At 44.3% G+C, this 16,224-nt stretch overlaps 1 protein-coding gene across 6 annotated transcripts in view; it reads right to left on the bottom strand.

Annotated features, from left to right (window-relative positions):
• The window catches only part of Twsg1 (twisted gastrulation BMP signaling modulator 1), a 65,248-nt gene that overhangs the window by 36,227 nt on the left and 12,797 nt on the right, over window positions 1-16,224 (bottom strand). For all 6 annotated transcript variants that reach the window (XM_063231980.1, XM_063231978.1, XM_063231979.1 and 3 more), the window contains exon 3: window positions 1,083-1,182. In XM_063231980.1, coding sequence (XP_063088050.1) covers window positions 1,083-1,182 — 100 coding nt within the window. The remainder of the gene's footprint in view (window positions 1-1,082; window positions 1,183-16,224) is intronic.

Here is a 16,224-nt window from a genome sequence, read left to right as displayed (position 1 = left end):
GAGCAGAAGGTGTGGGAAAGTGGAGTGAAGAAGAGGCGAGCGAGCCTCACGCAAGGAAGCGGGAACTAAGGTGGAAAGACGGACAGGGCGGTGTTCCTGCTCTAGGGACCTGTCACAGATGTATCCAGATGTCCTCCAAGGCCTCGGGTGGGGCTGTTCAGCAGTGGCTGGATTTAGTGTGTGACTGATCCATGGTGCAATGCTAAGGTTAAGGGTAGGGCATTTCTAAACCAGCCCATTGACGGACCTGACACCACCCGAGCCAGGTCGCCTGAGCACAGTGTAAGGACAGAGCGAGGCTTGCCTGGCCTCTTGCTTGCTTTGCTGCCCTCTGCCATGTTGCTCTGCCATGCACCCAGCTGATGATGGACTGAAACCTCTATAAACTGCAAGCTAAATAAATCTTCCCCCTTTAACTTTGGGTGCTGGGTGTTTTGTCTCAGCAATGAGAGAAACATGACTAAGACAATCTGTGTGCATGGATCTGCACACATGTGCACACCACTCCTACACATGTGGACACAGACCCTGCACATGTGTGCATGGGGGCTCCGCCACCTTGATCCTCTTGGAGGGCTCTGCAGGAAGGACACACTGCCCTGGCCTCCAGGGGAGAGGGCTGACTGCTGGGGACACAGGTGCTGCCCACAACATGCATGTAGACACCTTCTCTCAACAACACAGGGGACAGCGCTCTACTGAACACTCGTGCACCTGGCCTTTTTATTAATGTATGTTGTGAAAAGTTCCTCAGATGCTTCTTATAAAGCATGCTCTGTGTTAGAAAACCAATATGTGACTCATAAAAACTCAACAGTATGTAAGATTTCAAAACAGAAAATAACAAATTCTCCCTTGTTCAAAGGTAAGCATTTTTAGATTTCCTTTTGGTGTCCTTTCTGTAAAACTGTGAATACAATGCAGTACAAGCAAGGGAAATCAAGTGGTGCCTTCTATGCACGCTGTGTCTACACAGGTGCTTGTTTACGGAGGATCTGGTCGTAGGGGATACTAAGACAAAGCAGGGCTCAGGAGGCTGAGGTGGGAAGGCTGTGGGCTCAAGGCCAGCCGGCCACACTTACCGACACAGTCGCAGCACTCATCCCAGAGGGCGCCCAGACACAGCATGCACTCCTTGCAGCACGAGCAGTTCCCCTCACCGGGCCGGCACTGGCACAGTTCCTAGACAGAGAGACAGCATCAGCGTTGTGCGTTCAGGCCGTGGGCAGCAAAGCCCTGCAGCACCTGTGTCTGCCGTCACTACTTCTGTGCAGCTCTGCACTCTATGCATACTCATTCTCCCTCTGGACACGTTCAGTGAGCATACTGGATGTTTCCGCTTTACTGTGGGGGAAGAAAGACCTCATGTTTTATAACCTTGAACTTTAAACCTCCATATCCCCTCAACGAGAAACTCGGTCCAAGGAAAAGATCCTGCTTTTCAGCTAGACTCACCGTGTAGGTCTATCTGCAGGCGTGGCTGCTTCTCCCACTGTCCCAGCCTGCACAAGGGAGGCGTTCCTGGGCACATGCATGTGCACACACACACCCACATACCTGGCATTTAGGTCACTTTCACTGGCCTATGACCCCTTATATACCATGCTTGCCATGCTGGATTACTGGTAGAGAAGGTGGCAGTTGCTCTCCTCCCCACAGTCCCGTCCTGGCACTGTGACTTCTGTCCCTCCTAGCCCCGGCCTCTGCCAGACCCCCACTCCCCTCCAATCCCAACCCCATGGAAATTCTGTCCCCACCACGGGCTTCTCCTTGTATCTTTTTTTTTTTTTTTGGTACTGGGAATTGAACTCATGACCTCGCGCTTGCTAGGCAGGTGCTTGTGCCTTTGAGCTAAGTCCCCAGCCCTCCCTGTATCTTTATAAAAGCCACATTAACATTTCAGTGTGGGCGATAAATCCGATCTTGCTCCTGGGCTCTGAAGGACCTTCCTCCTGCCCACTGTCCAGCTCTTCTGCGATGTTCCCTGGACAGTGATGTTCTCCTGCTTAGCCCAGGAGGAGATTAACACCTTGAGCAGTGCATCCGGCCCAGGGAAGCCCTTTCAGCCCTAACTTCCTTCCACAGGGCACCTCGTTCTCAGACTCTGCTGCACCGAGGTCACCTCCCCCGATGCCTCTGCGGGCTCTACAGCTGCTGCGTGAACTGCGTGACGGTTCTTCTCCAGGCTCCGGACAGCTGGATCGAGCTCAGCCCCAAGACAGAGGTGTGGGGCCAGGTCCTGTGGATCCATTAGGGGCTTCAAGTGGCAAGTGGTGACTGGGGAGAGCAGGAAGGGAACACTGCGTGGCCACGTGGCCCTAGAAAAGCTCCAGCCCGAGAGGCCCAGCTGTAATGGCTGCCTGGCAGGCCTGGTTAAAACAAAGCAATGTCTGTCTTTTACTTCCTGCCTGTGCCTATGAGACCAGATTCCCTCACGGTCTCCTCATGGTTCCTGGGACCTGACAGGGAGTTCTGTTCTTGCCTTCATCATCACCATCATCCTCGGGTACAAGGAGCAGGGCGCAGCAGGCTTCCCCTCCCTGAAGTGCAGAGACTTTAAGGTCAGAGCGGCCTCAAACCAGTTGGCTTGAGTGGGTATAAACTTGCCGTCAGTGTCCTCTGTCACACGCCTTAAGCAACTGGTTTCAGTGAGACTTAGATGCTTTCAAAACTGACTAATACTATGCAGCCACTGCCTCTCTATGTAAATACTGTGTGGTGGGCATAATATTCGTCTTGATGAAACGCATCTCTGGGCAACCAGAGCCTGCTCAGCACAGACTCTGGCTTGCCATTTTCTGGAACGCTGATTTTACTTCTTTCGTTTCGCCCTCTTCAGAGCTCTGGTTGTCACACAGCAGCACTCTGCAGAACTGCAGTGACACTGCTGTCTAATTCACTCAGCAGTTCCATGGGTTCTCCTGTGCCCACAGTGCATGAGCACAGTGGTGCCCAGGCTTCTGCAGCCTCAGGCTGTGTTCCGTGGTGCACACCCAGCCCTGCCAGGTTTAGCAGAATACCCAGGGGTGGGGATGCAGCTGGGTGGGGGTTGTGTCCTGGGCTTGCTCCTCAGCCCTGGACAAATAAAATAAAAATAGAATAAGAAAAGACCCACAAGGGCAGGACCTTATTGAGAAGTTCAGATTCTTAATCACAACCTCCAAGCCCAGGGGGTGGCTGGGTATGGATAGTGCTTACCCAGCAGGCCAGAATCCCGGTCCCTGCCCAGCTCCACAGAAAACATGCTGCAGGCCTCGACTTACTGACATCTACAAAACAGGACTGCAGAGCTGTACTGCATAACCTGCTTCCTGACAACCTGCTTGGCTCAGCTTTGCAGTAAAGGAAATTCTCTGAATACCGATTTTTAAAAGCACTGTCAGAGCATCCTTAGGATGCTGATTATTTCTGTCTCTTAGTTTTATAAAGGTTGTCACTCAGTCACAAGAAACTTCTACATTATGCACAGAAAATCCCTTTATTTTCATAGGTGCTTATATTTAATTAAGGAGAAACAAATTAGAAAAGAGCACAATTATTCAAAGAACACAATGTTTCTTTTTGCAGCTTCCAAACCTAGTTCACTGAATGAACTGCTGCATGTGATGCTAGACTTTGAAGGTCAGCCTCCCAGCTTCCGCCTCCAGAGTACTGGTCATGCCAGCCACAGCCAGGTCTCTTGGAGGTGACAGTGTGTGATGCCAACATTCCTGTTTACCAGTGGGACATGAAAGCCAACATCTGTGGGTGACCTGCACATGGAGACCCCTGCTGAGCTGCAGGATGCACACCTGGGGCCTCATGCACTGACCCATGACTTAGTGACACACAGTGACAACTATCAGGAGAGATGGCAGGTGACTTTGGGAGAAGTTTCATTGCTGTGCTATTAAACAGGCAAAATCCACAGCCAGTGTTTAGCTGTGTCAGATGTGGTGGTGCAAGCCTGTGACCTTGGTACTCAGGTTCACTACTTAGAACCACAGGAAAAAAAAAACAAGACACATTTTGATCATCAATAACTGCTAAAAGTAGTTGGATGCAAGCAACAATATCCTAGCCAGTTTTTTTTTTTCTTCACTTTACTTAAAAAAAAAAAATGAAGACCCCCTGCCTTCACAAAATTTAAACACACGAACTTCAGTAATCTGAGAAATGCACTGCCACATGTGCCCAACCCTCCTGTCATTTGCAACTCACAGCAGCAACCTTTTTAGGAGGCTGGGAAGAGTGAGAGCCTCAAACCTACCTTTTGGCCTTCACCAGTGCCTTTCCTGGTTGTGGAAACATACCTGCCACTTCCTAGGAGGAAAACACCATGTTGGCAAGTTTAGTGGATGTCATTACAATCTCCAAAGTCTCACTGCAAATCAAGAGTGCAGAGATGGCTTCCGAGAGAACATGGCGCATAGACAACAGCAGCTACGGAGGCTCTGTGAGATAGTCAGCTTAGAATCCAGGAAAGGTGCAGTGAGAGGAGTCCTAAGCAAGAGGAGATGTACCCTGCTGACCCAGGAACGAACTAAGCTGAGAGAAACCAACAGGAAATGCAATCCCGGTGCTGTAACCGGAACAGATAAAATCTCAGCACCAAAGCTGGAACCCGTGCCTCTGGAAACTGCAATTTGAATTTCCTGCTGCCGCTGCTGCGTCTCAATCGGCACAGCAGGGACAGAGACACAAAAGCTCTGAGAGGGGGAATCGGTGAACGGAGTTGAGAGCGGGACTGGCAGGGATGTCAGTCAACCTGCAGTGAGTGAGAGGAACAGGGACCCTTCCATAGACTAGGAGGCTCCAACAGAGGACATTCTGGGACCGGGCAGACTAGCCGGAACAGGGCCCTGCAGTGACTTTAGTTGCATATTCCCCCCTCAAGCGGGATTGGTGGGGAGCGCTTGACCCGGGTGACGCTACAGACTAAGACCCAGCAGGCTAGGCCAAACCAGGTCCCAGTGCCTGGCGGTGCACCCTAGCAGTGAAGCCTTCAGTAGGTCGACCTGGAGAGGCGGGCCCAGCAGAGGCTGCCCAGGTCTGTGTCTCCCTAGTACAATGCAATGGGCGGGAACACCTAGCCGGCGGATTCAAACAAACTGTAACCCTCAAAGAAAGAAACTGGGCTTCTTATATACGCTTGTATGGAAGGAACAAAAAGTATGGGAAGAGGAGGCAACAAGAAAGGGTCCTCGGCCCCCAATCCAGAGAACACTGATCCAGGAAAGGTAAATGCAAAAGAGAATGAGGACGGAAAACATGCAGTATCAGGCATGGCACCAATAGACATAAAGTGGTATCTCCGGAGCCTCATAGAATTCAAAAGTGAAGTATTTAACGAAGTAAAGCAAGATATAAGTAGAATAGTTACAGAAATGCTAAGCACTGCCCAGGAAAAATAACAGATGGTGGAATGGAAGAACAGAAAAAAAGGGGAGAATTGTTTGATGGAGAAAATAGAGAAAACATAGAATATGTGAAGCAGGTTCAAAGAGATTACCAGGAAACTAAAAACTCTATTGAAAGCTGGCATAACAGCTTGAAAGAAACTAAAGATAGATTATCTCAACTGGAGGACAGATTTGTAATGTGGGAGCATGAAATGAAAAACTTCTTAAAAATAACAAGGAAACAAACAACAATAATACAAAGGCTAGAAGATGATAAGAGGATCTATAACTTAAGAATGTAAAAGAAGAAGTAGGGACACAAACAAATGAACTACAGAGGCTATTGACAGAAATAATCCAGGAGAATTTCCCTAATTTAGCAAAAGGTGTATACTCAGATGTATGAGGCATACAGGACCCCAGCCACCTACAACCCAAACAGAGCTACACCCAGGCATATAATAATCAAAATTCCAGAAATCCAATATAAGAACAGAGTATTCAAAGCCGTCAGAGACAAGAAACAGATCACTTACAAGGAAAACCCATCAGAATTACAGCAGACTTCTTGGCACAAACCATCAAATCATGAAGAGCATGAGGTGAAATAATTTAAGCTTTGAAAGATAATAACCTCCAGCCAAGATTGATACATCCTGCACAACTGTCCCTAGAAATTGATGGAAAAACAAGGTGCTTCCAGGATAAAGAGGAACTAGGGGAATTTTCAATCACCAATTCAACTCTACAGAGAATACTGCAGGACATTCTAGAAAAGAAAAATACCAAGATTCCGAAACAGTGGCAGAGAGGCCACAATGAATGGAGCAGAAAGCGAAATGAAGAAGATAAACTGACAACTAATGACAGAAAAAGAGCTCAACAGAAATGAGGCAGAGAAGGTTGGATGGTAGGAACAGCTATTTTGGAGGAAACAAGACATCATAATCAGTTAGTGCTGATTTAATATCATCGTGTTTTGGGGCTGGGGATTTAGCTCAGCGGCATAAGTGCCTGCCTTGCAAGCAGGCAGTCTTGAGTTCTCGATCCCCGGTACCGGTAAAAACGAAAAAAGACAAAAAAAAAAAAAAAAAATCTTGTTTTGAAATCCCATCAAGCTTTTGTTTTTCTGTCTCCATCGGTTTTAACATGTTGTATCTTATTGGATTTTATTATATGTGATAATATAAACAAAAAGTTTTATAGACAAGGAGATTATACAGAAACCACTGTTCATTTTCTGTTAGTTGATTCTAAATACCCTGTAATACTGTCATTCTCTTGAATGGTTTTACATTGTTTTGATATATTTGATGCTACAGTATATGAAGTTATACTCAAAGATTTCAAGGAAAGAGACACTATAGTAACTACTTTTATGTCGGGATATTTTGTGGTGAAACACTATTTTGCTTAAATGGTTATGTTTTGACCTGTGCTGTTTTGTTGTAATGTCCTCTTTTATCTCAATCTCCTTGTTTTATTACTTTTTTATTTTTATCTTTTTAATTAAAGGAAAAATAAATAAAAATAGCAGGATATATTATAATGACCCACTTTGATTTCCTATTAACTTGATATTTAACCCTGTATTGCTCTCACCATCTTGTTTTGACTGATTTTCTTCTATTCTGTTTTGCTTGATAGTATCAAGTTTGAGAGTATAGGCAACTACTTTGAAGACAATAAGATTCACTATGATGCCCATTCTGGTTTGACTGTTATCTTCTTTTGAAGTCCTGTAATGTCTCCAATGTTTCAGTTTTATTGGTTTTGTTCTGTACTGTTTTGTTCAATTTTATTTTAACTGATGATATAGGCAATTATTTTTAAGATAGCAAGAGGCATTATGGTAACCATTGTTGATCACCTTGTATTGTGTTTTTACATCATGTACTATGTCCATCCTTTTGATTTGACTGACTCTGTTTTGTTATGTCACATTTGGTTTTATTCTCTTCCAAAAAAAAAAAATAGTAAGAACTGTGAGAGTAATAAAACCCAAAATGTGTAATTGTCATTGTACAAAAGAGAGGAAAAGAAAGTTCTCTAAAGGATATAACTGCATGTATATTTAAGTGTATAAGATAGATAATAACCATAGGGGCTGGAGGTTTAGCTCAGCAGTATAAGCGCCTGCCTTGCAAGCAGGCAGTCGTTAGTTCAATCCCCGGTACCGATAAAAAGGAAAAAGACAACAACAGCAACAACAACAACAACAAAAAAACCCAGATAACCATATTACTGAGTTTTGTTGGATCATTGAACAGAACTGTTTGCAGTCTCACTGTTTGAATGTCCACTTTATATGCTTTAATTTTGTAAACTGAACAACTATTTCTAAGATGACAATATGTAATCTATTAACTAGTGATTTCCTACTGTTTATTTTTTCTGAAATTCTGTATAACTTGTAACCTTTTTTTTCTTTTTTCTTTTTCTCCTTTAATAAAATTTAAAAAAAATTAAAAAAAGAGTGCGGAGATGAGTGGGCTGTGGTGGTGCAGGCCTATAATCCTAGCACTTGGGAGGCTGGGGCAGGAGAATTCAAGGCTAGTCTGGGCTACATGAGGGCCAACCTGCACTACACAGTGGGACTCTGTCTCAAAACAAAACAAAATAACCCCCCCAAAACAAAACAAAAGAGAACAAAAATGTATAGGCAGTATTTGCTTTATGACTACTGTGCTTTGTAGGCTTTTTTTTTTTTTTTTGTATGGGGATCGAACTGGGAACTTGAGCTTACCAGGCAGACCTGTGCTGCTGAGCTATACCCGCTGCACATGACTACTGTTTTTAAGCAAGAAACCAAATGACATAGTGAATTCTGTGAGAACCACTGCAAAAGGCAGTGGAGCACAGCTCCCTGAAGGAGCCCTCTCCCCGCCTCTTCCCTCTCTGCCTGCAGATAGCTGACTGACACTTGGCTGTGGACATACTTGGAAGCCTGTGCTTTAATTGTTTTGGTAGCAAGCAAACTGCATGAGGATGAATGTTCCTGAATATCAAAAACACCTGCAAGTGCTTTGAACTCAAGTATTGGAAATACAAAAGAGAAACAACTCAAAATGTAACCGTGTTGCATCAACAGTTACATAAAAAATTACCCCATTTAAGTCAACCAGACTCTCTTATTCAGGTCATTTAAAACACTTCACCTCTAGATATTTCAGTTATGAAGAAAAAAATAAATCTATAATTAGAAACACAAGAGTCAAGATTAAAAGAGATGCTTCAGCAGATGTGGTAGCACATATCTGAATAGTCTCAGCTATGCAGGAGGCTGAGGCAGGAGGATCATTTGAGTTCAAGAGTTCTAGAGTAACCTGAGCAGCAGAGTAAGACCCACAGATCCAAACAATGTACTTTTTTTAGTAAGAAGGATCAAATTCACAACCTTGTGCTTGCCAGGCAGGTGCTTAGGCTGCTCAGCTAAATCTCCAGAAAAAAAGTGTATTTTTAATGTTACCTTAAATTATAAAAGCCTCTGGGAAATGTCTACTAGAATAGAAAGGAATAAAAAGTCAGCCAAATTCCTCCCACTCTGGTAAATTCCTATGCATTTCTAATAAAATGATTGTAATTTAGAGGAATAAGCATTTCACTACTACAAAAATCTGTCACTGTCACTGAGCTGTACAATGGTCAGAAGCAGCCTTGGAGTCTCTGCCTCCTCCAACTGAGCACCCTCACCATGGAACTGCCACTTCTGTTTAGTGCCATGGTAGCTCACAGACCCTCCTCTTTAAGCAGAACACACAGTGAGCTGAAACGTGAACTTCTCTTTGCAGCAGGATATTTATGTATTTTCCAAACCTCTCCGTGACTAAACTTGGGTACTGCTCAGTTGCACGGAACGTGTGGTTAAGCCAAACAGTGTTCGCCCAAGTCCAAAATACTGACTGATTCAAAGCTTCCAGTAACTCACTGCCTCCTCCTCCTCCAAAGCCCAGGCACGCTGTTTAACCCTGACGGGCATCATGCTGTTTCACATGCATTATCCTGAACCTCACTGAGCGCCCAGCAAGGCAGTCACTACTCATTCATCAGTAAGCTGTGAATGTACACAGCATTCAAAGAGTAAACGGGTGCTGTGACTCCAGCTGCCGTTAGATGTTCCAAGTTTTAAACACTGGAAAAACAAATATAAAGCTTAACGTTTCCAAGGCTACTCCCTGCCCCCCCAGCGGCTGGGCTTCTGCACTGAGCTGCGTGCCCCACCCATTTTGTGCGTGAGACAGGGTCTCACTTGGTGGCCCAGGCTGGGCTCACACTTGTGCTCCTCCTGGCTCAACTTCCCTGAGTGCCGAGGTTCCAGGCACACACCACCATAAGGGCTTAACACTCCTCCTTGGAGAGAAAGAACATGGTTAGCTTCCACATAGCTGTGGTATAACCTCACGGTATATTAAATGCATTTATGATCCCCAAGTGTTTAAGCCCTTGGAAATATATAACGTAGGAGAATACCCTGCCATGCAAACAAAACCATGCATACTGATGGACTTGTCCAGGCTTGTGTTTGTGACTGTAATGGAGTAGTATTATGACAGCTCCAAGTACCAGAACATCACGCAGTTCAGGGAGTATCACTCTGAAGATGCGACTAGGTATCAGCCATCTGCAGAGCATGTCGGCAAACAAGAATGTTCGACTTGATAAACACTGATGTCACTGGCACAAGTTTGCTTCTGTTTGTGAACTCTGCATCAGGTGATGGCCATGACCATGGCCAGCTTCCCCAGAATCATGCAATGAATTAAGTTTGTGAACTGAGGTAACACCGTATTTCATACTAAACTGAGAATTTAAATGCATCTTTAGATACTAAAATGAACCTAATGGTTCTAATATAATAATGTCATTGTAGCTGTTATTCTAACATGTTTACTCTTGATTTTAAATTTTCTTTATAATACTTCATAACTGTCATCTGTTAGCATTCCACAAACACAAGACTTCTAAGAGACAACCTCAATAGCACATTAAGATGGCAGCCATCCCCTGCAGGGCAAATCTGACTAGAGAATAGCTGTCTCTTCTATTGACCACGTTCAGCGTTTGCTTTCAGAGGTAGTGTGGATTCTATCTGTCCAAGAGTCCAACAGACAGAATTAGAATATCTAAGGTCTGCTATTCTACTTCAAGACTGGAGCAACTGACCTTCTGGGCTCAACAACCAAGGCTTGGAGACCAACACTAAGAAAGACCTGGGCTAAGAGGACAGCCAATGGTTTGGCCCTGGCCCCCGAGGCCAGCCAGAACCAGTGCATGATGCAATCCTGCTAAAAGGATCCTAAAAGTCTGGTGAGTCAGTCAACCTCCTGAGCAGGGAGACTGTTGGGTTCCAGAGGATGGGAGTCAGTCAGCAGGCACTGTGCTGAAAGGAGGGACCAGGAGAGGGAAGCATTCCCACACTTCCAAGGACGCCCTCTGGCCAAGCAAGACCATGGCCCATCCTGGCAGAGACACAACTGGCAGAGGAAAAACCAGAGATACTGAACTGGGAATATAGCTCAGCAGTGAGTGCCCGTACCAAAACCAAAACAAAAACCCAGAAGCGTTAATGGACTCTCACATGGTCCCAAAAGTGATGCCTGAGGAACCATAACAGCCTTGACAATAAATATACAGACTAACACAGGTCTTACTTTGACTTGGTCTTAACCACCCAGCAGGAAAATATAACAAAAAATTAAAGCACTAGTTCTACAGAACATGGAAAGCTAGGGTAGAGACTCCAAACACCAGCCAGCTGCTGGCCAGCCCCTGCTGCACCTGTAACTTAGAGCCAAGAGAAGTCTGATTCCCAGGCCAACTGGCCAGTCTGAATGAAAATGTGTCCTCTAGCTACTTAATATGTTTTCATTATGTTATTTTAGCTGGCTTATAAAAAGCCTTCAGGACTTTTTAGAGTAAAAAAATTTTTTTAATGGCCCAGTAATCACAAAAACATAAGATATATTTAGTGCACCCTTTTGTCACTGTTATAATTAAAATTTTGTAGATTACATTTTTTTTAACAAACAGGAAAGAGTCTCCATGCTGTTAAGCTCTACCTGTTGTATTTGGGGTAACACCTTAAAACAAACAGCCATTAACATTAAAGATAAAGGGCTTATGCCAAATGGCACCTAGCTTTGTCAACTTCGTATAATTCACCAATATTTTACATGTTCCCTGTGCCGGCTTGAACCACCGGTAGAACATGCATGACTGTCTCATGGGGTAGCTTGCACCTCTGGTGGTACACAGATCTAATCACTTCTATGTCTTTTTACTAAAAACAAAACACTATAAAAGGACTGGATTGTTGCTTGAATTTAAATAATTACTGTAATAATAATTACCAAATAATAATTACAAATATAAATATATGTATTTATAATATATAAAATTCATACAAATCAAAATACCATTACAATAATTATTAATGTATTCATTTCATAATTTAAAAATTTTACATTCATGGTTTATTAAGAATTAATTCTCTAAACATGGAAATCTTTATATGAAATCTTACAAGTACCCCATTGAGGGTGTATATAACATGCATTTACAACTACCATACCATAAATTAGCGGTATTACAACTGTTACACCATTTTAATGTTTTCATTAAGGAACCACAGTACGATGAAATCTCATCTCTAAATCAACACTTGTCTTTGTATTCTTGTAATCAAAGAAGCAGTACCATCAGCCCAACGGGATGGTCACGTGCTGGCGGTACCACTGCAACCCGTGGGAAGGACTGAATTCAAATCAGAGCTACCTGGCATCGAGACATGGGAATTCTGGCCTTGTCAAGAACGTGGCAGCATGGATCTAACGAAGCTTAAGCACCATGACTTGCTGTCTTTGCCCTCTTTTCGGTACCACTGAGATGAGGTTCATCATGCGGAGGTACAATTACAAGGTAAGAACACATTTATAAAATAGCAAGCTGATATGTATTTCATGATCAATTAGAGGTCTCTGACCAAGTTTCTGCTGCTTCTGCTTAATTCAACGGACCTTGACAGTGTCTAAAGCCCAGCTGCACACCTCTGATAAACACAGAGTCAGGGGAACTGTCTACCTTAAAGCACACTGGGCTAGTCAAGGACACTCTGTAAGGGCCCTCCTCTGATGTTTCTATGGGGACTTCTTTAACTGTGCCCACCCTGTAAGGGCCCCACCCTTGTTCCCCAAGTGTTTCTATATAATGATAAACAATTCCTGTGTTTCAACCAATTTGCTCAAGACTAGCCTGTCAATATAGAACTCAATACATGTAGCCAATTATGTAACAGTTTGTCACCTGCTTTGTACCTCCTACTTCTAAATTCTATATAAGCTGAGCTCTCTGTAAACTCAGAGCTGTAGCCGTTGTGGAATTATCCTGCAATAGTACACTGCTTCCTTTTATCTCCTTGGTGCAAAGAGTTCTCCTTTGGTGTGGTTTGGTAATTTTCCTACACAAATCAAGTAACAAAACCCATTCTCCTTTGTCTCCTTAGATCATCCAGGGTGAGGCTTCTGATCCCTGGCCAAGATCAGCCTCCCTTCTAGGCCTGAAGCAGTAAGAAGATGGACCGTTGGTCCTTCTGCACCCATTAAGAATAAGGGATTGGAGTCCTGTAGAGGGTGGGGTGAAGTAGGTAGAAAGGAGTCAAGAGGGTTGGGAACTTAGCTCAGTGGTATAAGTACCTGCCTGGAAAGCACAAGGTTGTGAGTTCGATCCCTAGTTATTTTTTTATTGGTACTGGGGATCGAACTCATGACCGCCTGCTTGCAAGGCAGGTGCTTATGCCACTGAGCTAAATCCCCAGCCCCATCCCTAGCATTTAAAGAAAAAAAAGGACAATCGTGAACTCAAAATTGTACTTAAAGAAGACTGCAACTTAGGGGACCCAAAGTAACCTAAGGCGTCTGATCTTAAGATAAAGGAACTGGCTGAAAGAACCCAAAGATGCTAAATTAACTACCTTAAACAAACAAACAAACAAACAAACAAAACAGACCCATACCTGTCAGGTGGGTCAGCTGCCTCCAGGGTGAGTAGCACAAAAGGTCCTGTCCCAGGAAACAATGCCTGTTTCTCTCTTGGGGCCCACACCTGCTTGTCCAGTGTGCTTTAACTCTGCCTAGTAAAGGCCTTTATACTGCCCACTGACACATCCGAGAATTCTTTTTCCAGGTTGGGAGTCAGCACACCTGCAAACCTATCTTGTGGATAGGGTGGGTCACGCCCCCTTCTCAGCTCCAGGGACCTCTCAGCCTTGCAGAGACAGTGTGACACTAGATGTTCTTAGAGCCTGATAATCATGTGGTTCACTACATCCATGAGGGGGAAAAAGTGAAAACTCATGTTACACAGAAAATGAAGTTACTTTTCTGCACTGTCCTCTCTACCAACCCCAGCATCGCCAGAACCCTGCGAACTGTCTAAAGCTGACAAGAAGTGAAAATCTGGCAGTCTGGAAAGTTCTGGCCAAGAGGCTAATCATTTTTAAAACATATTTTACTACATTTGTATTAGGGAAGACCTACAATATGACAGACTCTCAATTTCTGAATGCCAAAAGACAGAAATTTTATTTAACTATTTAACCAACTGTAGAGAAAGACTTTACAAACATCTAACATTCTGGTGAGACCTTAATCCTTTATGTAAAATGAATTGAGACAGTGACTTAACTACTAACAGACTTCATGATTTAAGATTTACTGCATAAACATCCAAGTCAGGATTGGTGGTGTGATGTCTATAATCCCAGCACACTAGGAGGCTGAGGCAGGAACACTGCAAGTCTGAGCCCAGCATGAACAATCTAGTGACTCTGCAAAACTCTATCTCAAAATAAAAAACCAAAAAAAGCCCTGGGTTCAAACTCTAATACCACCACGGAGAAAAAAATAAATGAAATAAGATCCGGGTCAGAAATGGAACCCAACATAGGGGGAAGCTCCTTCACTGACCAACGTCCCCAGGCTCTATCAGCTGCCGAGGTGTGTGGGGCGGTGCTGCCATCAGTCCTGCTGCTCACACAAGGCAACCGCACTGAAGCAACAGCGGGGTTCACACGGACTCGAGAAGGTGGACTTTGGGGGCCGGGTGTGATGTCCTCAGGCCCAGAAGCTGTAGCTGGGAATACCTCGAGTCTGCTGCTCAGTGATAAGAGCAACAATATTTCTGGATCTTCCCGTATGGGACAAGGAATATGGAAATGTTCTGGTGACCTGGCAAGGCCATCCCCAAGAAGCCGCTCAAATGAGCTGGGCACACAGGTCCATACTGAGACCTGATCAGGTCGGCAATGTCCTTATGTCACTGAAAGCTGGAAATTACTTCACCTCCATCAGCAGCAGAGCCAAAGCCTGGCCTGTGGCCCTTGAGCAATGTAAGAACCATGTCCTGCAGGGGAGGGTGGGCTCGACGCTGCACGGTCCCAGCTACCACGTGGCCTTCTAGAAGGCCAGACAGGTCTGGTGGCAGGGCTCTGCACCCAGGCCAACAGGAGCCTCTACCGGGGTGGGGTGAAGCAAAGCACACCCCAGCTGTAGTCGGCTTGGCCATGTCCAGTCCAGGCTGGGTCGCTGAGTAAAGGCAAGTGAACAGGTGACATCAGTGGAGGTCTGCGGCCAGCTGCACACAGTCAAGAACGCGTAGGGATGCCCTCCTGCTCCGATGTGCGTGTGAACCTGTGGCTTGCTTTACTCATCCTGTCGTCGGTGCAGACTCACCAAACTGATGCTCGTTTCAGGACACAAATCTACAGGTCAGTTAGAAACAAGCACAGTCAAGCTCTGTGGAGGGTACCCATTCACAGAGCACTGACAGGTCAGAGTGCAGCTGGGGAGCTGAAGCTCATCACAGTTATGCTGATTTTGGGTAAGGGCTGATTATTTGAGGATGTTTTACCTGTTTTTATTAAATGCCCATTTGACCTAAGTAAAGGTTGAAAAGTCATGTCAGCATAGTTGCAATCTAACATTATGTGATGACTGATTCTTAACAATACAGTTACTTAAATTTGCTCTTACAGTCCTGCTTATTTTAGATCAAGATATTATAAATACTTAAGAGTTTGCTTAACTTCATTTTTTTTCCACTACCAGAAATTAAAGCTGGGACCTTCTCACTGAGCTGTATGTGCGCAGCTCTCTATTTATTAAGACAGGGTTTTGCTAACCTGCCCAGAATGGGCTTGAATTTAGGATTCTCCTACCTCAGCCTTCCAGAGTGCTAAGATTACAGGTGTACATCACATCAGGCTTTTAATTTAAGTTTGAGTGTTTCGGTATCTTTATTGTACAATCAGTAATAAAGCTGCATCTTAAAAAGTTGCACTAGACAAATTAAATGCCTGTCATTTTAAGAATATTTTCCACTCAAAAATTAGAAAACATGTAGAAGCAGAAAGGAGAATAAATCGTTTATTGCCCTATCATCCAAACATAGACTGTCCCAAATATTTTGATGTAACTCCTTCTGGGTCTTTTTCTATATTTAGGCAATTCTTTTTCTTTTTTTTTTGTCTTTTTATGCCAGGGTCTCACTATGCAGTTCAGACTGGCCTTGAGCTCACTTAGTAGCCCAGGCTGGTCTTGAACTCACAACAATCCTCCCGTTAGGCAATTCTTTTTAACAACATAAACTTTTATATTCTATACTTTTCGTTAGCACTGCTTTGTTTCTTTGTAAAGAACAAAGTATTTGTCAGTTTATCGGTACCAGGGATCGAACTCACGACCATGCGCTTGCAAGGCAGGTGCTTATGCATATTTGTCAGTTTATAAAAGCTCTGTGCTGTTTAAAGGTCAAATAGAGGACTGTGGTTTCAGAGTTAGAAGCACAA

This window comes from Cavia porcellus, unplaced genomic scaffold, assembly GCF_034190915.1.
Source record: "Cavia porcellus strain 051 isolate PalLab524CR breed Dunkin Hartley unplaced genomic scaffold, mCavPor4.1 scaffold_20, whole genome shotgun sequence".
Classification (NCBI taxonomy): domain Eukaryota; kingdom Metazoa; phylum Chordata; class Mammalia; order Rodentia; family Caviidae; genus Cavia; species Cavia porcellus.
The sequence above is the reverse complement of the archived record's forward strand: the minus strand, read 5'-3'. Positions and strand labels throughout refer to the sequence as shown.